Source organism: Polistes canadensis, unplaced genomic scaffold (genome assembly GCF_001313835.1).
Source record: "Polistes canadensis isolate GaletaPanama2010 unplaced genomic scaffold, ASM131383v1 scaffold_58, whole genome shotgun sequence".
NCBI lineage: Eukaryota > Metazoa > Arthropoda > Insecta > Hymenoptera > Vespidae > Polistes > Polistes canadensis.
The window spans coordinates 318512-343417 of record NW_014569605.1 but is presented as its reverse complement, the minus strand read 5'-3'; the positions used below and the strand labels follow the sequence as shown (position 1 = coordinate 343417).

At 40.9% G+C, this 24906-nt stretch overlaps 2 protein-coding genes across 3 annotated transcripts; one reads left to right on the top strand and one right to left on the bottom strand.

The window, feature by feature from the left end:
* The first annotated feature begins 2967 nt into the window (after positions 1–2967).
* Positions 2968–4642, top strand: LOC106785869 (3-ketodihydrosphingosine reductase). Its single transcript, XM_014746668.1, has 4 exons — positions 2968–3340; positions 3405–3834; positions 3909–4150; positions 4254–4642. Exons 1-4 carry the CDS (start codon positions 3224–3226, stop codon positions 4461–4463), a joined length of 999 nt encoding a protein of 332 aa, XP_014602154.1. The 5' UTR covers positions 2968–3223; the 3' UTR covers positions 4464–4642.
* Positions 4643–4768: 126 nt separating this feature from the next.
* Positions 4769–21103, bottom strand: LOC106785870 (neurotrimin-like). 2 transcript variants are annotated; one of them, XM_014746670.1, is made up of 5 exons: positions 20262–21103; positions 14219–14370; positions 12110–12320; positions 11466–11762; positions 4769–11382 (listed from the first exon to the last, which is right to left on the bottom strand). In XM_014746670.1, the coding sequence occupies exons 1-5, from the start codon at positions 20329–20331 to the stop codon at positions 11198–11200; spliced, it is 915 nt and encodes a 304-aa protein (XP_014602156.1). In that variant the 5' UTR covers positions 20332–21103; the 3' UTR covers positions 4769–11197. The 2 variants fall into 2 exon arrangements, with proteins under 2 accessions (XP_014602156.1, XP_014602155.1); XM_014746669.1 differs by lacking the exon at positions 20262–21103 and adding an exon at positions 20109–20213.
* Positions 21104–24906: the final 3803 nt, after the last annotated feature.

Below are 24906 nucleotides of genomic sequence, written 5' to 3'. Positions count from 1 at the left end.
ACGCTCGATGTTGCGACCTTAAATTTAACATATTATCAAGTTAAAAGATTCGATGATCAAGTATACTTGCGATTATAATTAAAATATCGAACAGGGTCTTTAACCTTTGACATCGCTGACGTTGTAAAGTGTTTCGATTTGAGATATCGAAAAGGGACAAAATCTATAAAATTTATTTTTGTTTCGTTTTGTCTCGTAATATTCTTGAGAGCCTCGACGAGAACGATATCTTACAGACGGTTCTGTGCTAAGTATAATGTTAGAAGGGGGTACGTTAATGTGCTTTTTCTCTTCCTTTCTCTTTCTCTCTCTCTCTCTCTCTCTCTCTCTCTTACACCCTCCGGAGCCTGAAAACGTTGAACGTTCTCGAGAACCGGGTCGTTAAAAAAGTCCGTTGGACTTAGCGTAACACCCTCGAGATTGCGAGAAAGTGTAGGAGAAGAATGCGAGTCGAGTCGCGCGGCACTCATTTACGAGCTCATGCACCACTGCTCTCTCAGCTGACTTTCATCGAGTTTGGATCGTTAGTCGGACGACCATATGAAAAACAAAAAGAGAAAGAAAAAGCGAAATCGAAGCAATCGCGAACTCACAGTAATCCTTACATCGACTTCACGAGCGGTCTTTTGAATCTTGACAAAGTCACTAGACTTATCCCAAATGATTTATAAAAGTGCTTCCTGAGGCGTCGAAGCGTCATGACTAACGCGAAATTAAATCATTTTACTAGAACGATACCCCAATCCGATTTCAGATATATGTAATATATCATCTTGGATAATTTTTCCACGGAGTATATTCTAAGTCTCGCGCTTGTAATTCGAAAAAGTACAAAGTAGCCTAGAGCTTGCAGGATCTTTCGAGACTCGGTTGCTCTCGGCCTCGTTGACACTTTTTCTAAAATCACAAGTGACGTATCCGCGGTAGAAAATCCGCGAGAGGAAGAGTACAGATAGATGAAAAGAATGAGTGGAAGAGGGTGAGTGAGAGGGGGAGAGAGAGAGAGAGCTGGAAGAAAAAAAAAGAGATGTCTCTTTTTGAGCAGGCAGTACACGGTGGGTGGCCGAAGATGGGTGGAAGTGGGAGGGTGGACAGGAGGGTTTGCCAAGCGTGCAACGAATGGAGATCGATTCTGAGTCTGGGTCAGGCGAGGGCGTTCACCCCCTGGTGCAGCCCGGGAGACATGGAATCCAGGGTCGTAGCTATGGTATCACCGACAGGGTGCTGCTAGCGGGCGGCGGGGATGGACTGCACGGGACACTCCCTTCGCTTGGGTGCAACGTACGTTCTCTCTTTCCCTCTTTCTGCTACTCCGAGCTTACCTCTCGTTCGCAGCATCCTTTCTCTCTCGCTCCGTCCGAAATCACAGCTCCGGACTGCGGATCCTGCAGACTGCGAGGCTCGATGCTACTACCTCTACCCCCCGTTACCTCTTTCTCCCTCTCTCTATCCTTCTGTCTCTATGTTTTTCTCTATTTTGCTCCCTCTTAAGCGTTGCACCGACCATTCGATGTCGCGTTGAATTTTCCGTACGATTTAACGTCTTCGGTATGCGAAAACATTCCGCGTGCAATTGCGAAGGGGAATGCGGACTCGCTGACTCTGCCAAGAGGGTTGCCTTTATATTTTCTCCTATTTCTTTCTCTCTTTCTCTCTTTCTCTTTCTCTCTCTCTCTCTCTCTATCTCTCTCTCTCTCTCTCTCTCTCTCTCTCTCTCTCTTTCTCTCTTTCTATTTCTTCTTCTTTCACTCAACTACGTTTTTAACGTAAAATTTTAATGTCCCACCTACCGGCATGGATCGTCTCTATTCTCGTTTAGTCCTCAACTTTTATCGATTTAGCCACTGACGAATATAGTATAGCTAATGTATACACAAATATCTAGATCGGCACTCTTGCTTCTCAAAGTATTCTAAATAATTCTCGATAAAAAATTATCCGATGAACTTTGCTCATTTGAAAAAGATACGAGTAAATGTATCTAAACGTTGACAAATGATATCAATGATACGATTATTATTCTTTAAGATATACTTTGAAAGAAAATTATAAATAGGATACTAAAGTACGGAGAAAGGATTCAACGCGTTATTCGTACCTTCCACTTTAACCTGCCGGTAGCACGAGTCCTAGGACGAGGTGAACGATCGAGAGGGCGGTGGTACGTGACCTTTTGCAAGAAGGATAACGGCGGGGGGAGGACGGGGAGAGTTTGCGCCACGGTAACGGAGGGTGAATGCACGTAGAACGTACTCACCCTCTCTCTCCTCCTTTCTACCCTTTCCGCATCGGTCTCTCATCCTCTTACGCGCGCACCAAACTATTATCGTACTCCTAGTGACTAATTGATAACTTATCCTATAAAATTCTCTCGCGTACGCCCCTATAAATATTTAAAAAAAAAAAACTTTAAAAATCGAGTAATCGATCGTCCATCTAGATCACAACGAGTATTCTCGAATAAATGTATATTTTTAATAAATTTCATCTTCGCTTGAGTCTCCCTAGGATAATTATTTTATAGCAAAAATATTAGAAATATTTCGACTCTCGTTGAAACTGAGTCAGTTCCAATTTACGCATCCCTAACATTTATCAGTTTTAATTATGATTGCCTCCTTACGACACTCTCTCTCTCTCTCTCTCTCTCTCTCTCTCTCCTTCTCTAAATTAGTTTTTATTAAAGTATAATAATATGTAAAATTCTCGCTTGTTTAATTAATACCATACCTACTTTATAATCGATAAGAAACTTTTTTATCGACGTAGCTAACGAAAGAAGAGCTTCCGAGATGGCGCCACTTATCAGTATCCTCCAACATAAATGAACTAACAATTAACAATGATAAGATTTAATATTTAATATGAAACCCAATGAAATATCTTTGAATTGAACACATTTTAACATGTAATAAATGAATGATTTGAATGTGGTCATTTTGCAAACTTGCTTGCAAATCGAACTCACAGCTCCGTTGGTAATAATGGTTAGTCCAAACTGGTTGTGTTTCTAACCACGTCCGTTACACGCAACTGTCATTATTTGGTATTTTAGAATTATCCATAGTTATGGAAATCTTTCATGAAAATATCATGCATCAGTTAATTGTAAGCGATAATCGTATAAGTTCTTCTAGCTTATAATTATTTCCCAAGAGTACAAAAGTACTGACTTTAAGTCACCGGCATTGTGAAATGTATTATGATAATCCATTAATGTAAAATGGTATTGTCAATTAATCTTATAATAGCCATACTTGTTTTGTTAATTAGTGGTTTGATAATTAAGTTACTCTTTTACCGTGGTTATGTAAGAAGTGTAGAAAATAAACATGTTGTGGTGAGTATTTTAAAAATATAACCTTATCCGTTTATATTATCAAAACGCTATTATAATTTTTCAGATAACTGGTGGTTCCAGTGGAATTGGAAAATCTGCAGCAATTACTGCTGCTAAACAAGGAGCTCATGTAACTATCATAGCCCGTGATGTAGAAAAATTAGAAAAGGCTAAATACGAAATAATGCAAGCTTGTAAGAATAAAGACACCCAGCGTGTTGAATATTTACCCCTTGATGTAACTCAGGACTATGAAGAAATACAAAAAGCATTTATGGAGCTGGAAAAGACTATGGGTCCCATATATATGCTAGTAAATTGTGCTGGTTCTTCTATTTGCGCTAAAATTGAAGATACATCCACTTCTGATGTACGCAAAATTATGGACCTGAATTTTTTCGGTACATATAATTGCATCAAAGCTGTCGTACAAAGTATGAAAACTGCTAAAGATGGAATTATTGTATTAACGGCTTCTCAAGCTTCTCTTTTAGGTAGTATTCTTAAATTTGTTGCTATTATTATCATGAAAAGAAGGAAATTGCTAAATATATTATTTTTTGTATAGGTATCTATGGTTTTTCTGCTTATTGTAGCTCCAAGTTTGCACTGCGTGGATTGGCAGAGAGTATATCTATGGAACTTACTCTGTATAATATTTCAGTGACTCTCTGTCTACCTCCTGATACCGATACACCTGGTTTTGCTACAGAAGAACTAACAAAGTTACTCGAAACAAAACTGATATCTCAAACGTCAGGTTTAGTTAAGCCCAATGTAATTGCGGATCAATTATTTAAAGATGCCTTGGTAAGTTTAAGTAAAATTAAGTAAAGAAAAATAAAATAAAATTAAGTATAAAAAATAAATTACTTACTGATGATTTGATTCTCATATTATTTGATTGTTGTAGAATGGCAAATTTTTTTCAACTGTTGGTATTGATGGATTCATGTTGTGTACGATATCTTGTGGAATGTCTCCTTTTACAATTTCGGAGCTATTAACGCAAGTAACAATAATGGGTTTCCTGAGACTTATAAGCGTATTTTACATTATCTCATTTCAAAGAATTATTTTAAAGTGTATGAAAACTCGTGATAAGAACAAAAAGTCAGAATGAAGAGTGCTGTGGCACCAGTGCTGCCATCATGAGAAGGAGGATTTGTGGCTCAACAGCGTCGAAAATAAATTCAACTTAAAGTTAGTTAAGAAGACTGGATGTATTACCATTCCAATGATTATTTATAGCGACGTCAAAATGGGAGCAATAAATGCACATTTGAATACGATAACGATTTATTACGCGTACACGCTGAGTCAAAAACAAAGTCCCAGAGCTATGTAAGTTCTATATACTCTTAGGAAGAAAGTTTCAAAGGTGATCTAGAGAACGTGACAAAAAATCATAAATAAGTAAAGTTTCTCAACGGTTTGGCTTACTTTTATTTAGTATCCCGTAAGTTCATAGTATAATGTTCTTCATTAAGCTTTATGGTTCTTACACACATAGAACAGGGCAGTTCTTTTTTCCCTTTTTGCCACGATTAATCGAAAACGTAAACGTTCAAACTGGTATGTATAGTGTACCTCAACGTGGAGCTTGCTCCAAGGGCTTCATTTCTTCGACCTAACGAACTGTCCTTCGTTGATACCCAGATTATTTTTTAGTTATATAGATTAAAGTTAAAAAAAAATGTAGAAAGTTTCGTCTGGGTGTCGAAGTACAGAATAAAACTCAAAGATGATTAAAGGGTGCGATACCCTAGGAGCTTACCGTCCACACCTGCACAAAATTAGATTTAAACTTATGAGTGTAAAAATGGCGGATAACGAAGACCAGTTTTTTTTCTTTTTTTTTCTTCTTTTAAACTTGCGAATTGATAATGATGATCGGTTTTAACATTGATTTCTTTTTTTTCTTTTTTTTTCCCTTTATTATTTCTCTCGCTCAGTCATTCCGCCAGGCACTCCCGACTTTCACGCCGTTCTTTCACGCTCACTCTCCTTTCGTCCTCTTTTTCGCAGTCCTCGGCATCATCTCGTAGATCCTTTAAAGTTTATTCCTCGTTAAACCATAAAGCGCGTAAGGTGTACGAACTGTAATCCACGAGACGAGGCTTTTTTCGAGGGATTTTTCTTCTTTGTTTCTTCTCTCTTTTTTTTTATTTTTTTTCTTTAATTTTTATTCGACATCCGCTTATTCGCTCGCTCGACAAAGTATGATCTTGACTCTTTTATATCGGCTCTTAGATTATTTCTCTACATCCGTATTGTTCGTCGAACGTTCGAATTTGCAGATATGACGTATTAACGATTAATTAGACCCTTCGCTACGTGTGTTTGCCGCGTATTGTTAACGTGACGATCGTTATATCGGAGGACTCTTGATAAATAATTAATCGCTCGTTCGATAAATAATTTAAGATTGAAATTCCCGAGTTGATCATTTTTAAATTTCTTCCTTTTTCATTTCTTGATACTCTCCCAAGTGGTTCGGGAATTTCGATCCTTTCCAATTTTTCTTCCGTTTCCTCAACGAGAAACGCAAGAAAAATCGTTTCGTCGTCCCGAGGGTTTCGATCGACAACGAAAGTGTGTACCACGAGTCTGATCTTCCATCCGATTCTTAGCAGCTAAAAGTACTTTCGATTCAGCGATCAGGCTACACGCGCAAAGGAAAGAGCTCTATTACCATTAAACGATCCTTCATTGGATCGTAAAACATATTCTTTACGGTCGAATCAACGTCGAAGTTCTCGCGGCGAAAAATTTCTTATTTTCATCACGAAAGATTGTAAAGAGAAAAATTGTATAATTCGCACGCGGACTTTGAATTTTGTTCACATGGACAGGAAAAAATGGCCTAGCGTCGGAGCAGAGCGTAGACTCAATTTCCTAAATTCAGCGTTAAAATCTTTACTCGACAACCCAGTTTTCAGAAGGCCAAGTTCTCAGCCAAAAGCTGCTTTCGTTATTTTTTCTTGCCCTTTTTATCTTTCTCTCTTTTTTATTCTTTTTTTTTTTTTTAATCGTTCCGGGCCACCAATCAATTTTCATCCCAACCGTTCAACCATCACGATCGAATCTTTCGCGCTGATTCGACTCGTTAATGCTATCACAAAAATTTAAACACGACTATAGACGCGTAAGAGCACATCGACGAACTTTTAGGACGGTCAAGCGTCGCTCGAATTAAATTGCTCTCTTTTCCTCTCTCCCTACCATTCTCTCACTCTCTCTCTCTCTCTCTCTCTCTCTCGAAATTCGTACCGCGACTCTCGGGAATCGACGTGGTTGAACCAAGGGGCGCGGATCGGCGCTTTTTCAACGTTTCTTAATCGATCGATCTTTCTCGAAACAAATCTATCGATCGATCGGAGAAAAGTAGAGTCCCGAATTTTTCGAACGTCAATAGGAAGGATGATGATATTTGTAAAAATGATCAATTAATCTCGATCGATGAAGAAACGTATCCACCCTCTGCCTTCTCCGAGTCCGTAGCCCGCATTGGTTTAATCGAGAAAACCGAAAAACCAACGAACGCCGGTGGCCTCACCGTCGTCGTACGAGAACATAAGAATTCGCGACACTTAAGAGCTACAATAGAAGTTGGTACAAAAATTCAATGCTGCCTACGACGTTATAGTTTATGTACCCTAGACGACGTGTATTCGTGTTTATGTTTACATGTATGCGTGTATCGTGTATGCGTAAATGTGTGTCTATTTATTTCTCCTCTTCACCGTACCACCTCATTTCATGTCAACTCGTCTTTTTCTTCCTCTTTACCTCTCTCTCTCTCGCACGCATCATACATTTTCCTCCCTTCTTCTTGATCGTTAACAAAGGAGCGACGAGGACGAGCACGTTGCAAATTTCCTTCTTCCACCCAGCGTGGGGAGGCTGAGTGAAAAACGTGAAACGAAGCTCGCGTGTTTTAATTGTGGCCTCGAGGTGCCGTTACTGTTGCCATCACCTCCCTCCTCTTTACTTCTTTTATCACCAAAGTCGACGAAGAGTGGCCTCGCGAGGCGCGGGAAGAAGGAAAACAAGATACAAGAAGTCGTCCCTAGTCGCCCCTTTTTATTCGAAAATGCGTCATTCGACCAACGCCTTGTCGCGTAGTCCAACGAACTTTTACCTCCCTCCCACCCTCCTTTCCTCCTCCTCCTCCACCACGCCCTCAACCTCTCTCTATCCACCCTTCTCTGTCGCTTCCTCTCTAACTCTCTCCTTTTCTATCTTTTAACCGCTCGTTTACACATTCAACGAACGCACGCTCATTCTCCTCACACGTTTTCCTGTTTTTTTTTTGTTTCCTTTTTATTCCTCCCAACGCAAAACATTCATCATCCAAGCACGCAAGTACTTACACACACTCGCAGAGGCACTCGCGCACGTGCACTTTTTATTATATCAGACAATATATCTTCATTTATATCCGTTTAAATCTTACGCTAGGCGTTAATTAGTGTTACATCTAGTCGCGTGTGGCCGGCCCGTGCTATCCTCGGACCCTTTTTATCCGATTGAGGATAAACGCATCCCTATCGTTCTTGCCCTTTCTTTCTATTTCTCTCCCTCTCTCTCTCCCTCTTTCGCAACCACGCGCACGGAGCCAATTTTCTTGTCTCATTTTTGCGAGTAATTACGCATCATCACCGAGAGATCGATTACCCGCACTGAGTGCGATTTGTGGAAGAAAAGAAAATTCACGAGAATGGACTCCAAATTCTCATGAGTTTTACTATTGTTTTGCGATTTTAGGAAGGGATTAGATCGCTATTGTTTTTACGGGAAATTTCTCTCTCTCTCTCTCTCTCTTTCACTCTTATATTGTTATCTTCCCTTTCTTTTATGCGATTACATCAAACCGGTTAGCACAGGCGGCCAGACCCATTCCAATGCGTTTACGATCCGAAAAATTACACAGTAACGTTATTTATCTTTTTTTGTTTCTTTAGTGTAACACGTACGGCATATCGTTAGTTAACGTTACGTTATTTATGTACTATGTATTTACAATCACATGAATCGTAGATATTCTAAACGTGTCGTTCGTCTTTTTCTTACTATTTCTCTTCTTCTCTCTCTCTCTCTCTCTCTCTCTCTCTCTTTCTCTCTCTCTCTCTCTCTCTTTCTTTCTTTCTTTTACTTTCTCATACTAGATATATTATATTTCATCGCTTTTTCTTTCATTACGTGCTACTAAATACATCAGCCGACACCGTACGATCTTTTCGTGACACTTTCACGACGATGCCCTTTCTCCGTCGAAGGGATCGTAACTTTCCGTTGGATGTCGCCTCTCGTTTACTCGACGAGCTGAAACTTGTTCAATACTCAACACCATTGTGCAACGTATCTGCGCGCGTACACATATACATATACATATACATATATATATTAATCTGCTCCGTTTGTATATATATACCTATATATATATATTCATTTATTTATATAATATTATAAAAAACATTACTCTTTTTTTTTTCTCTAATACTCGCGAGAATTAAAGCAAACTCACGAAAGGGCTCAAATCGATAGAAAGAGAGCCCTTCTCAAAAAGCTGTATATCCGTCCTTGTCATTGCGTGTAACCGTCCGTGCTGATCGTGAATGAAAACCATTTTTTTTTCTCTTCTCATTCTATCAACGAACGTATTCGGTGGTTAAATAATAAAATTTTCTAAAACAAGACGAATAACGAGAGATTTGATATTTTTTATATTACGAGTCGCTCGTACGTACGTACGCACGCACGCACGCACCCACGCACGCACGGTTACACGGCACGCTTCGATGTTTCGTGTTTATACTCAATGCGCTTTTTTACCGACTATAACATTCTCGTGGATCGATACGAGAGGATCGTATTTCATTTCTTTTGCTTTTTTTATCTTTTGCCTCGCACGCTAATGTTCTCCCAACAAATTGAATCGACCGAGGATGACAAAAAAATAATTTAATGCGATTCTTTTTCAAAAGAAACTTTTTTTTCTTTTTCTTTTTCTAACGAGAAAGATTTAATTATCGAAATGTCTTTAATTAAACGTCGCGAACTTTCGAACGTAGATCACGAAGACGATCTCGGAGGAAGATCTGATATGGAGGGTCGACATCGACATTTGATATGAACACTTTTCTTTTTGGTTAATTGGAGGAGCTTGTCGTCTTCGTATAGATAAATCGATTTTCTCTCTCGCATAAAAAAAAAAATGATCTCGCGGTGTTTTTGGCGTTAGGTCTAATCCATCATCGAAGATGAAGGAAGGATTTCCTCGGTTCGATTATACATACGGATAAAAAAAAAGAAATGAAAAAAGAAAATCGAGCACAAGGGGGCGGTACGATCTCTCGTTACGATCCTGGAATGAAAACGGTATGGACGTCGAGTATAGACACGCTTCGCTAATCGATTGTTATGGAAATATAATTAATCGCATCATCTTCATAAGTTTCATCGAACAAGTTTCAATTCTTTCGAGTGGCGCGGACGAAGTTTTTTTTACCTCAATTCATTCTCTATCTAACTCTCTCTCTCTCTCTCTCGCTCTCATTTTCTTTCATTCTTTCGCACTCTTTCTCGTGATCCTTCCATAATTAACTACCACCGACTCGGTAACTTCATCTAGTCGGTAATGAACAGAAATTACGATACCCTTCAATAACCTCGACAGGACTTCCACGATCGTTCTAGTGACGCGCGATCATCGATTATCGGGGGGCATCTCGTTATCGAGATCTTTATACTTTACTTTTTTTATTTTTATTTCTTTAAACTTTCTCTATAAAGATGGGAGCACGAAAACGAGAAGATCGTGATAAAGATAGTGTCTAAAGCAAAGAAAATAACGATCGTTGTGCTTATCGGCTCGCTTCACAAATATATAATTTTTCGTTGCCAATTTTTGATTTTTTTTTTATTCATTTTCGTTTCCTTTTAAAATAGATGGTGGTTCTGTACGTTCTCCGTTCCGTTGTTTATTAAAATAACGAAATGAGTCACGATCCTCGCGTAATACGTCCTTGTATACAAGTTGGCAAGGTCGTGAGAGGTGACGACCTGCCAGGAAAACTCGCGCGAATCCAACGAAAAATCGTCACGAGTTATCTAATTCCTAAGATACTAACGGCCGGATCATACTGTCTCGATAGACGAAATGCATCTCTAATAATTTTAGAATTTCATCCCGCGGGAAGAATTTTGGATCTTGATATTGCTGATAAACGATTGATAAGACTGTGCTTCAAATATGCAATATCAAGATACCAAGATTGTTTATTGTATTTTTCCCATTTCTTTATCTTTTTTGTCTTTTTTTTTTCTATTAGACCATTATTCTCCGAACGAATCCGTCACTCGAACGAACGATCAACAATTATTACTATCTCCTACTCTCCGATTATCCTTTCGGCTCGCTTGCAAAATAAAGTGAGCGGTCAGTCTTCAGCGACGATTTAGAAACGATGATCGTTTTTCTTCGAGAGCTCGTCGACTCTCGTCCTATTCTTTTCTTTCTCTCTCTCTCTCTCTCTCTCTCTCTCTTTCTTTCACGCGTCCATACAGAAGTTCTCGATTCTCCCTCGACCCTGCTCTTTCCTTTGAATTCTTATCACGATATTCTAGCTTTAACGCTTTTCAAGCTTCTTCTTCTTCTTCTTCTTCATGATATCGAATGATCGATGGAAATGTTTGTTCCTTTCTCTTTCTTTCCTTCTTTTCTTGAGAAATCCCGTTTAGAGAAGTTTCACAGCGTTTCATGGCCGAAGATAATCGATTCTCGTGCGCACGCTCGCTAGCTCGCTCGCTCGCTCGCTCTCGTTCGTGCTTGGTCCTTCCCGATGATCCTGATTATCGTTCCGGCGTGAAGTAAGATGGATTTTTCGAGTAAAGGACCATGACGGCCAGAAGAACAAGGACGTAGTGCCGACTTCCGTGACTCGAATAGAGCGTTACCACTCCTGCAAACCACCAAAGTGTATGACAACCGCCACAAGCCGAGCTGATTCCTCTTTGGATCGCGGCAGGATGTTCTCCTGAAAGTAAACACTTGTACTTGGTAAAATTTCTTCTAAGAGAGAAGCAAGAAGATAGAACGAGTGTCTTCCTCTCGACTTACCGTTCAAAACATGAAGTTGCACGCTGGCACTATCCAAATTACTCGGACTGCAGGTATAATTTCCAGAGTCCTCCCGCCTGGCGTTGTGGATCACGAGACTGCTAACCGTATCGTGATCGATCCTCTTAGTCTGGATATCGATTTTTCCCAGCTGATAATTGAGAACGCGATCGCCTTCGTGATACCAGAAGACGTAGAACGGCCCCTCGAGAGATTGTTTTATCATGCAACGTATTGAGACCGTGCTTCCAGTTTTTACGTACATGTCCCGGTCTCCGAGGATCTCAATCTTTGGCACTAAAATTACAAGAAGGCACCGAACGTATTTCAACCTCCTCCCCATTAACCCAGTTATATCACAATTTTTTCATTTTCTATTTTAATTTATGATCGTTATCGCGAGTTATTCTCGAGAGTTCAAAAGTTTAACGTTCGTCTAACCAACCAATCGACTCGGCAAACTTTTCATCCAACGAAAGTGAGCAAAAGCGAAAGTGTACCGTCGCTAAGCGAACGCTTTACTTTCGTTCGCTTAATCATTAAACTCGCTCGTAAGAGAAAACAAAAAATCGCGCTTTAAAGGAATAAGAAAAAAACAAGAGGTGCGGCTCTTTCTAAGAGGGTTCCCTCTTGGCAAGGCTCACCGACGATGTTGAGCTTGATAATGTGACTCTTCTTCGGATCCGTCGAGATTTGGCACTCGTACTCCCCTTCGTCCCGTGCCTGGACGTACTTCACCTGCAACGTCCAAGTGTCCGACGCGTCCGCGAAGATCGCCTGGAACCTTTCGTCGGGGATGAACATGGTCCTATCCACGGAGAGTATGTGCGAGTCTCTTCTCCTGATCCACGAGACCTTATTAATTTATCCATTATTAATTATTCTATTATATATCATCCCTGTATTTTTATATCTATCTACAGATAAAATCGAATAAAAAAAAATATAAGAAGATCAATTTCTTGCGGAACGGTGTAGAAAATAATCGCTTTTTTCCCTATCATAGATAAATAAAATTTCAAAGATAAACTCGTGGCTCGATTAAAATAAGACAAGACTCGTTATTATCGTCCCCGTTTTCTACCCCGTTTTCTACCCCGTCAGGAAATACTCTGTTCGAGCAGTAGAAAGGAAATTCGTCGAAACGAAGGAAGTTTCCGCTTCGCCAGTCACGATCACAAATCATCCCGGTAACCTCTTGGCTCATATATTTATTCCGAAGAGGTGGTACGAGAAAGCATGGGGAAGAGAAGGTAGCGTATAAATATAAGCGGGGGAGAGGGAGGGAGGGGATAAGAAGGAAAGCTCGTCGTTAGGTGACCGCGATCGATCTTTCTCTCTGAACCCTCTTCGAGCCTTTCCATATCTTAATGTATCGTCCATCGACCGGATATTTAAGCGAGTCCACGTACTACGATAACTCGGACCCGTCGTACATACATACATACTTAAATAACGGCTACCTATATGTATAGAAAGCACAAAGGGAAGAAGCATTTAATTTCTCGACCGATAAGCATATCCGTTAGTATCGCGGAAAGGTCCTTAAATCCCTTTGAGTAGGTTTTCCAAGACGATTATACGAAAGTCGCGTGTCGTCGTACGCTTTGTCGTCGTACGCTTTGTCGTCGTTGTACAGTACTCTTTTTCTTTCTTTCTTTTCCTACTTTTCACAACGAACCTAGCAAATCTAAAGTTTTCTCACGAGAGATACGGGAGAAGCAACGCGACGTTCTATTCTCGACGCGATAAACTTTTATCGTCTTTCAACCCCCGTTCCGTTGTCGTCTTCCTCTATACTGCATTTTATCTTCAAAAATAATTGTATCATCAACTCGACAAATATTTGGCTCAATGAACAAAGAAAGGGAGAGTAGGATCGTCAATTTCCTACTAAGATATTATATTTTCATTTTCTACTCGTTCGATCGAGGATACGCGAAACTTCCTTTCGAACTCCATTCCTCTGATGACGTTTTAGCGATACTTTGTCCTTACTTTTATTTTAAAATATGATACGAGGTTACGAACCCAGTTAATCGCTTCCGTGACAATCGTTCGAAATTTATATAATATATAAAAGTATTACTCGTTTAGGCGTGGAACGTTACATCGTCAAGCTTTGTCACATTGTAGACTACTTGTGACCTTTAAGTTGGCCTTTAAGTCGGCCAGTAGCGTGAGCTGAAGAGAGTATTTTTAGCTTTGAACATCGCGAAAAATCAAAGCAAGGTCGAAGCTTTTTGAGTCGTCGTTGCGTGTCGCATGTTTACGCGCGATAAGAATCCACAGGAAAAAGAAAAAAATGATTCCCGTTGGTTCGTTACTATTCCACGTTGTTACACCTTGAAAGAAAAGAAAGAAAAAGGAAAAGAAAAAAGCGTGTAATCGTCGTTCGCATATTCATAAGAAAAAAATCTTTTTAGAATTAAAAAAATTCTAGAAAAAGGGAAAGATTTCGGCGTACGAACGCGCACGTACAGCAAGTACATGCAAGTTTCCAGAGGAATTTTCGATAAGGAGTCTCAAGGGAAAAGCTTTCGTGCGACGTTCCGCGTGTGCTCGAAGCTGACGAGCGAGAAAAAGATCGGTGGTCGTTCGAAGGTTGAAAATGGATCGATAAGTGGTAGACTCTCAACGAGCACACGAAGCCGTTTCGAGACGACGCAAATGACGCTAGAGTCGGAGGGAAGTCAAGGTTAAAAGAAAGAAAGAAGAAAAGAAGGAAATGAAAATAGTGAACGTCGACCTACCGATTTGTTACCGAGCTGTCGTACTTTGCACGGTAGGTACGCATGAGTACCTAGTTGCGCCGTTATGTTCGTCGGTGAGTTAGAGTCGAAATACGGACCCGTGTAAATCCCGTCGAACCTCTTCACCAAGGAATGCGATCTGGTGCTCACACCTGAAACATTGAATATCGATTTTCTCATTAGTAAAATTTATGTTAGACTAGATCTCTAAACCGAGACGTAAATGGGTAGAACGTATGTGTGTACGTGTAAATAACCCACGTCTACTTTGACGTCGTTTACGTCTTTCCCTTTAAGTAGACAGACCCTTGTATGGATTCATTTCGAATCGACTTCTCTTTGGCAAGACTGTGAGCAGTTAACGCGCCAGCTAGCCGACAAAAACCGCAAAGGAGAGATACGAAAAGGTAACCTGACCACAGTATAATAACGCGAACGCAAAGGGCTCTTGATGATTCGTCGTTGGAACAAAGAGCGCGAAAGCTTCGACTATAATTATATGAAGCGCAACGAGGGTAGAACAGCAGGCTGACGACGTGTATACGTGTTTAAAAGTATACACGAAAATGTCTGTGCTACGTGTCGACGTAGCCACCTTCATCGCCATTAACTGGAACACGCTACGATCTCTGCATTAGGAAGGGATTAAAAAGAACAAAGCTAGAATTACGGCTTCCTTTGTTATCCTTTCCGAGGGAACAAAAATATAAAGGGTTTGTCCTCTGCCCGAGGGTACGTTTCTTCGAATAAAAAGTGCAGTATATAAAGCCTAAATCATTTTTCCTCATATTCAAATGACTTTTGCGCGAGCGCGTCCTAGCATCTTTTACCGGGGATCTTTCTTTTGCGTTTCTCGATGTTCTTGCACGCCTCACCTTTCAAATGGGAAAGTAAGAGAGGGAGAGAGAAAGAGCAGTCTCGCGTTTCCATCGTCTAAGCGTAACTCAGGTAAGAATACTTTGCGAAATAAATCCTATTAGGATCCTAGCAAGCCGTTCAGCTACCTTAGGGAAATTGATACTAATCCAGGGGATCTTGATCCGAGGAACTCAAAGGCAGATCAGCAGCCTTCGCCTCGAGGAATCGCATGGGCTTCGTTCCAACGACCTTGAATATCTTGTTTTCTGATATAGTTGTAGCATGAGCAAGGCACGCACTATCATATCATTTCCTATATAACTTCCTTCCTTCCTTCCTTCCTTCCTCTCGATAGACGAGATCGATTTACGATTATTTTACTCCTATATCATGCCCAAGTACATCCTACGATGTGCATAGGCTCTTATCGACATTTTTCAACGCTATCCGAGATGGCTATTACGAAGATGACTATAACATGGTACGTTATATTTTTGCTCCAATTTTGCATTTTACGATAAAAACGGAACATGGTTAAAATAAAAGTAAAAATATCGACGAATTCCACTTTTAGTTTCGCGTAGCGTTTAATATCCAATCGACCTATCGAAGTTTTCTGAATAAAAAGAGGACGAGAGAAGGAGAAAAAAATGGGAACGATAACGATCCAGTTTGCTGGAATACTCGGAACTGGGTCTCGTTAGCGTAGCGAGTAGTCGAAAGTTGGGTCTTTGTGTGCGCATCGGTGGCAGCGCGGAGGAAAGTCTACCGATATGATTGGGCGTCATTATTCTTCCGGAGCGGACGAGGCAGCCTGCTCGAAAGGGCCGATCCTAGATGGTCCGTGTGTGACGACGTAAATGCTTGACACAAATACGCGTAATTTCTCGTGGAAAGCCTCAAGAATGGATCGATGGGGGAGAAGGAAAGGGGTAAGGGTATAAGACGATGAAAAAAAAAAAAAAAGGTAAATACATCAGGGTGTACGTCGATGACAATCGCGTCCGACTATTCGAAAGTAGAAAAAAATCTCTCAGGGTAACCGATTACCGAACGCATCGATTCCTACGAAGGACACCATTAACCACCAATTAATCGATTATCAGATTTTTTTTTTATCCTTCGACATTTTACCACGAGTTGAAAACTACGAGTGCATACTCTTCTACTGTAAATTATTATTATTAACGTTATATTGCATTTCGATAAACGCGAGATAGTTACTATAATAAACACGTATTAATTTTGATCGTAATAAAAACTAAAACACGTTTTAATAGTATTTCTTAATGCGTTTTTGTCATCGAGTAAAAATCTTTGGAGGGTGACGTAGAAATATACCAGGGATATGCGCATCGAACGCGGAGGAGACAGCTGCTTTGCAGAATACTCGATTCGGTACAAAAGATCCTGAGGGATGTAAAATCTACGCAGAGGCGCGCACGCGCCTCTTCGTGATTCTCTTCTCTCTTTCTCTCTTTTTTTTTCTCTTTTGCTGCCACCCCATCGAAATAATTTGCCTATCCGCAAGAAAAAAGGGGCCACACACAAATAGCGGTCCTATATACACACCGTTACTTACTGAGACACATTTTTCATTTCAGCCCTCCGAGGCATGACTCTCTCTTTCTCTCTCTCTCTCTCTCTCTCTCTCTCTCTCTTTTTCTCTCGTCAAGATTGTCGTAAATGCTCCGAACGAGGGACCCTGAGGAAGAAATGTGCTACCAGCGAGGGGAGAGAAATCGGTCCTCCTCCCTTTCCAGACGAAGGGGACACTAGAAAAAGATGATAGAGGGTAGGAGAGAAAAGGACGATTCGAAACTAATTTTCCAGCGGGAAGATAGCGGCGACTTAGCTTTCCTTCATTCTCATCATTCAGGAAATCAAAGTCGCTCATGATTTGTCATCATTACGTTAATATGTCGAAAAAAGAGGATTCGCATAAAAGCATTCCTTTTTTTCTCCCCCCAATCAGATCCATGAGGGAGAAATCGAGTACGAAATAGGGCATAGTAGTGGATTGTGTAAAAGAAAGGAAAGGAAGATTCGTTGTAACGTATATTTCCCTGGAGACGATGAGTCGAGTCGGGTCGTAGAAAGTCGACTTGGGTCACCGAGAGGTTGCGTCCTCCTTTTCGCTTTATTAGAATGACACATACGCACGTTGCTCGTGCAACTTTACGACGTTGTCACGTAACTCGAAGCCGCTACATAAATCTAGATTTCGGATAGTTTCCTCGAATCGCGTTGATTCCCGATTTATGTTATCGTTTCTTTGCGACGATCCTTTTTCTCTTTCTAACTCCGTACACCAACAATATTCTTGGGATCTAAACACAGGAACAAAAGTACTTAGGTACTTTTAGTTTCTGCGAAATATTTGACGTAACTTTTTCTATGTTATCTAACGCGAATCAAGAGGAGAACAATTTGTCTACCCTGACTTATTTACTCTTTATCTCGGTAGATAGTTTCGAATCGATAAAAAGTCGCAAAATAAGGAAAAACTCGAACGAGCGATGGGAGGGATGAAGGAGGAGGAAGGTAGTGCCGGTGTACCCTCGTCACGAAGCAACGCGTTGCAGTAAGTCACGGATCATTTATCAATTTAACGCGATCATACAGGCCATAGGTAATAAACGTTGATACGTCGCCACCGTGTTAAGCTTTTCTTCGTTACGCCGAGCAATCGCACCGGTGGGATCTTAGTTCCGAATGAAAAATGGAATTTTTCCATCGGACGAGAAAAGGAAATAAAGGAAGGTGTGCGCCGCGCTGATCCGGCATATTCTCGAAAGGGATTTCGTATTCCTGGAATTAGCATGAGGGTTCGCGCGATAAGGAGCCAGCGAACACGCGAGTCCTCCGGTCGGCACGTTCTTCGAACTGATTTTTCATAGAGTCAGGCAGGCATACGTCGTTACCACGACAGCATCGAAGGCTTAGCAGAATGTAGAAAGGGACAGGAAAGGTAATGAAGGGGCGCGAGGGCGAGAGGGAAAAGAGGAGGATGGAAAAGAGAGGCGAGGGTACGCGCGCGCACCAAAGCTCGGAGGAAAAGCTCGCTCGGCTAATCACCGTGAAGCATAATCGGCTGTTGCGGCGCATCGTGCCGCTGCTCGAACTCGTTTTATTCCATTAACTCGATGATAGAATAATCCTCTCAAGTGGATCGAATTGCTTTTGAATACGTAATTCGAATATGTTAAAGACTTTACGAAATGACCTTTATCGAGAATCATTCGATCACTCTAATTAGGGTTTCTTGTTATTCTATATTATCATTATCGTGGAAAACAAACTCGGTTTGCAAATGTTGTTAAGTATTCTCTAGAGAAACAAAATGGATACACGAATTAGAATCACTAACATAAGATTATTCGATTTGAAGAGTTAGTTCAATCGTTTACAATGTACTCGTACGATATGGATCTAATAATGATAATTTATATCTCGAAATAAATTCTAAGTCAGAAAAGAAATGTGGCTATCGGATACTTCCGAGTTGACTCAATGAATAGATCTTTTCTACTCAAATCGCTTCCTATCTATTATATGCGGAAGAATGAAACTCTTCCAAGCATACACTCTATTGTAGATCAGAATTGAAAAATCACTGTGTCAGTTCCATTGACGCGTATTTCCGCCGTCCGGAATAACCGAGTATCCTGAATCATCGTTAATCGTATATAAGATTGAACGACATCGAAAGATCGACCGACGAACCATTCGATATTGTATAATAATAAAAAGATAAAAAGAAAAAAAAACAAGAACATTGTTATCGTACAAGTACGAAAGCATCGAGCAGGGTTGTTTAATTAAAAAGACTTTCCTCGATGTTGGACCGAGCGTGCATAAAAGTGCAAGAATCTTTGTGTAATCTTTAGATGACACGAGTGTCATAGCGATGTATCACAATATCGAAATACGCGTCAAAAAAGAAAATCCCCGAGTCCGACTGCATCGCGATCGATGCAGCCAAGGACGAATGGATAGATATATAGACATTTTTTGTACAATTATTATTATTACTATTATTGAAAAAAGCGATAAGGTCAAAGACATCGATTTCCGTCGAAAGTTCGCGTTTTTGAGAGAGTTGAGAGTAAAGGCGTATATACTTATAAATTGCATCGAACGAGATGGAAAAATAATATCCGGATTGATTTTTAAAGATTGAAGTGAAAAGCCATGATGGGTCGCGAGGTCGAAAAATAACTGATAAATCCAGCTGTATCGGGTTTAATGCAGCGAGAACGTGCTGGAATCGATATACGCGCTCGTGAACGACGTCACGAGATAGAGAAAAAAGGAGTCTCCCTCGCTCTCCGCCCCCGACGATGGAATCATCTCGTCGACACGGTGACCCGACGGGAGACGAGAGAATGAGAGGGAGAGAGAGGGAGAGAGAGAAAGGGAGAAATGGAGGACGGATCGCGGAGAAAAAGAAGTGGAAGAAGTGGAAAATAAGAAGGAAGAGAAAAGGAAAGCTAGAGAGTGTAAGGGTGGGCGCGAAGAAGAGGGGCAGGAGGAGGAGGGCGGCTTACAATGCCGCGGCGCGACAAACAAGGGTGGCGCTAGATACAATTGTGAACCTGGTCCGGGGCCAAGCTTCCTCGCGTTCTCTCGTCCCTAGTTCTCTCTCCTGGTCTTTTCGATATTTCCCGATACTCCTTTTCTTCCTTTAGTTTTGAAAAGGATCATCGATCGCAACTGCCAGGAGAATCTCGTTGTCTGAAGTAGCACTTGAAACGAAACCGAGGCGAAGAACAAAGAGATCGGAGATAAATGAAGCGCAACGGTCGTGACTGAAGGATCAAAAATAGACACGCGTGTGAGAAGAGCACGAGAACGTATGCACGCGACGCGGACAGAGACAACAACACAGCTACACCCGAAAATCCGATCGATCCACCACCCGAGCACCGACTTCACCCTCTCCCCCCTTCCCACCCCATCCCTCTCTTTCTCTCTCTCTCTCTTTCTCTCTCTCTCTCTCTCTCTCTCTCTCTCTCTCCCTCTTTTCTACCTTGGTCACATAAATCCAAAGATCGTAGTGTTTTGTCCTCTTTGCGTTCGCATGATTTACGATGGAACGGGGTCATCCTTGTTTGACTCATCCTCACCCATATGTCCACAGCCCTCTTTTACGATTCTTTGTTTTTTTTCTCTCTAATCTTACCGGTAATACCCAAAAGAATCCAACAGACGAGGCACAGGACGTAATAGTTGACGTAAGAGGATCTCCTCATGATGACGACGACAACGACGAAGACGACGACGACGACGATGACGGCGACGACGACGACGACAACGTGGATGTCTTCAACCGATGGTCAACTGACATCTCACAGCGCGCACCACACCGTCCTGGTGCACCACGCCACTCTCCAGCCTCCTATTTGTATCGCTCTCTCTCTCTCTCTCTCTCTTGCTCTCTTTCCTTCTTTATTGGTCGCGCGCGCGTTCAATGGCTCTATCTTTCTCTCGGTTTCTCCTAATCCTTCGTCATCTCATCGAGTTCTTCCTCCGCAGTCGGTGTCGCTACCAGACGTCGTTCATGTCTTTCTTCCACCTTTTCCTCTTCCCACTACACACCTCCACAAGCAGCGACACCTCGCAATATTCTTTCTCTCCCCCTCCCTCCTTTTCCCAACTCGTAAAAGTCTGTAGTTTATTCGGTTAGCACCTTTACAACGACACTATATCACATATTATGTTATGTAGGGTAAGGAAGATTAGTTGTTGCCGTTGCCGTTGTTAATAATCGACGCGAGAAAATGAAAGTATCGTTTGTCGTACGTAAATGACAGTACGTAAATGACAGTATGTAAATGACAGTAGGTAAATGACAGTACGTAAATGAAGATCTCTCTAAGGAAGCCTTTTCTATTTTTGTTTGTCCTCCTGGATTATATTCTAGTGACACTTTCGGAGGGCAGCGTAGCCTCCGGATAACGCACGGCCGAGTTTTGCGTACAGGTCGTCTGCGGTTCGTCGTCCCGGGCGAAGCTCTGAAACCGCCGGGCCTCCGGTGGCACTGCCCGCGCCCGCCCGGGGATTCCGCGCAGGCGTCCTCACTCTCTTTACTCCGCCGATCACTCAGCCTCCTCCCCCCGCCCTCTCCACCAATCCCCCCACCATCTTCTTCTTCGTCTTCTTCTTCTTCTCCGATTCCTTCTCATCTCCTTCCCCGTGGCGTTCCTCGCACCTTCTCTACTACTACCCTCGAACCAATCCCTCTTTCCTCCCAACTTCTTTTCTTTCTTCCTCTTCTTCTACTCTTCTTCTACTCTTCTTCTACTCTTCGATGCTCCGGCACTCTTTAACGCTTACATTCTCAGATTCCATCTATTTTCTATCTTTGTTTATTCGCAGCCAGTCTTAGCAATTTTCTACTACCGATCCTATATCCTTCAGCTATTTTCTTTTTATTTCAAACTTTTGATTCGTTTTTAGCTTTTACGCTCGCCCAAATTCCGAATGAGATAACCGGCTGGTACAAACGACGTCGCTTTTCTAATACTTGCCTCGTTACGAGCAAGGTTCTCGAGTATTTCCTTATCGCTAACAAAAAAATGAATAGATAAAATAGATATGCTCTTACTCGACGGCAGATCGTAATATTATTATATACTGTGTGCGGTTAATTACTAGCTCGGCAGCGATGTATTCGCGTTTTCTCGAGTTTACCTGAGACATTTGTTTATAAATAATTTTAGCGAGTCAACGCGTTTGAACTTTGCTCCAAGTAAACCTATATATTCTTCTTTACCTTTACGATATTTCCTTTCGTCGTAGCTCTTTCTTCAATAACGAGTCAAATTTCAGAATTTAATTTTAATCGATAAATATCTTTAGAATAATAGTTTGACGCATCGACGATCGAGATGAATTACGAGAGAAAACGGACGGATGCATTATGCGATCACGCGCTTCGATATAAAACAAAATTGGTATAAGGTAGCGTGATAAAACGTATTTATGAACGTTATTATATCGAGTGTCGACGCATATTGCACTCGACGTACATACTTCTACATAAGTAGAAGAGAATATTATGCACGTATCATCGCAAGCTGCCATTTACTCGATCATTCTATAAGCTTATTTATCTTTTTTTTTTATTTTTTGTTCTCAACGTGTCTGCGAACTTTAATATGGACATCGCAAGCATAACGATACCACCGATAACGATTACTCTTTCCAAAGAAAGGCGGAAATAAAAATCTTTCGTTTTTGCTATTGCTCGGACAATAATTATTAAATATGTCACTTCTTTTTGATATTCACTGATTTTATATTAATATAAATTATACGTACTTCGTTCGAGAGCCTTCTTGCGAACGTTTTATGTAAAATTAAAAGTTTACTCGTTTCTTGTACGACGAAAAGTCGAATATTTTCCATGTGACGAATCTTTGATAATACTTACAAAGAGAAAATGACGATAAAGAGAACGGTGATGCTTCTTCCACGATGCTTTTTCAAACTTTCATGTTCCTTACGATTCTCATTTCCGCGCGCATCCTCTTCTGCGGAGACGTATCTCTTGGGTCCAATTTGACGGGTTCTTATAGTGTTAACTTTATCTTGCTCGACGATTCCTCTGCACGGAGTACCTACTTTACACTTTTCAGACGAACTTGCGAACGAACGAACGACTTTCTTTTTTCTCATTTTTCTCTCAGATTCTTTAGATATTTGCATCCTTTGCAACGTCTCGTCGAAGAATCGACTTCGTTTGAGAAAATTTCCGCCGAAAATGCTAATTCTTGCGCAAAGGTTCCACATTTTCTCGCTGAATTCGTATCTTTTATGCTTGCATCCATTTTTTCCTGGAAAAAAATCTTAGTTTGTCTTGTTAAAATATATGTGATAAAGATTCGCGATAGGGTTTCATCTTATCAAATTTTTCATCTAATTTTGTTGAAGCCATCGATTATTCAATCGGTTCCTTGTTGACTCAATAAAAGAGCTAGTTCAATATGGTTGGCGTATCGAATAACTTTGCAAAGGCTTAACCTCCGATAAAATCAGCCAACTTCTCCGCGCGATGTTGAGCTCGTGGCTTTTCTTTGAAAATTGGAAAATTCGAGTTTTCGCTTCTACCGCTAAAACACGATACAAAATTAATTAGCAGCGTCGGTCGTCGAAGATGGTAAAGGAGAGGGATCAACGAGTGGAGGCTGCGATGTGCCTCAAAGATGCGATAAAATAGTAAGTTAAACTTTATATCGAGAAAATTGAATAATGAGAGGAGAAACACTTTCAATTTTCAAAGAAGACTGCTACGCTTTCGTCCTCATCCTATCCGGGATATTTTCGATCCTTCATCCGAACAAATTAACCTTTATCGAACGATACCGTTTGCCCTTCGACCTAGAATTCTCAGCCGAAGAAAACCCTCTGAAGATGCGGGAAAATAGGAGGATTGAGTCGGTGCTGGAGGCGAAAAAGGAGGGACGATGGTCTCGTGCCAACGTTTGCTAAATTGCATAACTTTTCTCCTCGGTGATCAGACGGTTTGCTCTTCTATACAACTTACACCATTTTCCTTCCGCCATCTAAGATTTATCGCACACCCTTGCTTTTTTCCTCTCATGAAATCTTTCTTAGAGTTACGTACGTAGAAGTTTGGTAAATTTTTTTATTTTACTTAGCTCGCTTTTACGTGTTTTACGATCAAAGAAGAAAGAAAAAAGGAAGAGAAGGAAAGATACAGTCGAGAGAGATCTTTGATCTATATTAATTGCAACATTAATTAGCTTCATTCGTCGTTCCTAGTCGTTCATTTTTTCGAATCTACTTTATAATATCTACTTGCCTATGCGTTATCAATGTGTTATCGATACGATACGCGATACTAAGAAGGGAAATTTTACGCAAGCTTTTCAAATATACCATTAGCCGACATAATACGGGGTCAAGGTTACCAAACTTCTTCAAACTTATTTGTTTCGTGATTTTCCTCATTACACTTTGCGAACTACACTCTTCCGATCTTGGACTTGCAGCTTGTCCCAGTGTTTTCATGCTTTGTATATCGAACGACGAGCAAAACTTCTCGTCTCTTGAGCTTGTTCGTTAATTGCCTTCTCTTCGCGAGAAGAATTCTCTAACGCCTTACGCTTTGGTAGCTAAGGATGATTTACAAAAAGTTCGATAATTTATATTTAAAAAAAGACACTTTATCGGAACGAAGACGTACACCATTACGAAAAAAAAATTCGGAATACTTCGAGGTACGAGTGGTAATATATCATTCTTATCCAAAATTTGTCTATTTCTATATTTGAAATGTGTGTCAAAAATAGAAAAAACAACTCCGTTGGAAGTATCTTATATTAAAAGAGAAAATAAATAAATAAATAGAGTTGGTCCTCTGAACGCGCGCGGTCCACTCGTCTTTATCTTCACGATAAGAAAATAAGATATTCCCACAACGTTGCGCTTTATCGTTTTCCCGGGGCTGCGTAAACGTTCTTTCAAACACGCTCGAAACGCGACATTTATTTCGAGGGTTTCTCGAGTGCGTGTACGTAGGTGAAGTTACAAGATGGAGAGAGAGAGAGAGAGAGAAAGAAAGGTAAGGGTAAAAAAGAAAAACGTTTTCCGGAATAGGAGCGTAAACGTCGTGCGCAGCTGCAAGAAGTGCATCAGACTGCTTCCTGTCTCGTCTCTGCCGTCGGAGTGGAATCTACTTGCAATTTCTTCTCTTTTTTCCTCTCTCTCTCTCTCTCTCTCTCTCTCTCTATCTCTCTCTATCTTTCTTTCCCAACTCGTTGAAAATTCTTTCGCTCGCAGGAGAAAAACGTCTTCTCTCG

Coding starts and splice junctions, on each gene's coding strand:
- LOC106785870 (XM_014746669.1), bottom strand. CDS start 20,199: ATGAGTCAAACAAGGATGACCCCGTTCCATCGTAAATCATGCGAACGC. Junction 11,763..12,109: donor TATCAAGCTCAACATCGTCG/GTGAGCCTTGCC, acceptor TTGTAATTTTAG/TGCCAAAGATTGAGATCCTC. Junction 11,383..11,465: donor GCAACTTCATGTTTTGAACG/GTAAGTCGAGAG, acceptor GTTTACTTTCAG/GAGAACATCCTGCCGCGATC.
- LOC106785869 (XM_014746668.1), top strand. CDS start 3,224: ATGGTATTGTCAATTAATCTTATAATAGCCATACTTGTTTTGTTAATT. Junction 3,341..3,404: donor TAGAAAATAAACATGTTGTG/GTGAGTATTTTA, acceptor ATAATTTTTCAG/ATAACTGGTGGTTCCAGTGG. Junction 4,151..4,253: donor AATTATTTAAAGATGCCTTG/GTAAGTTTAAGT, acceptor TGATTGTTGTAG/AATGGCAAATTTTTTTCAAC.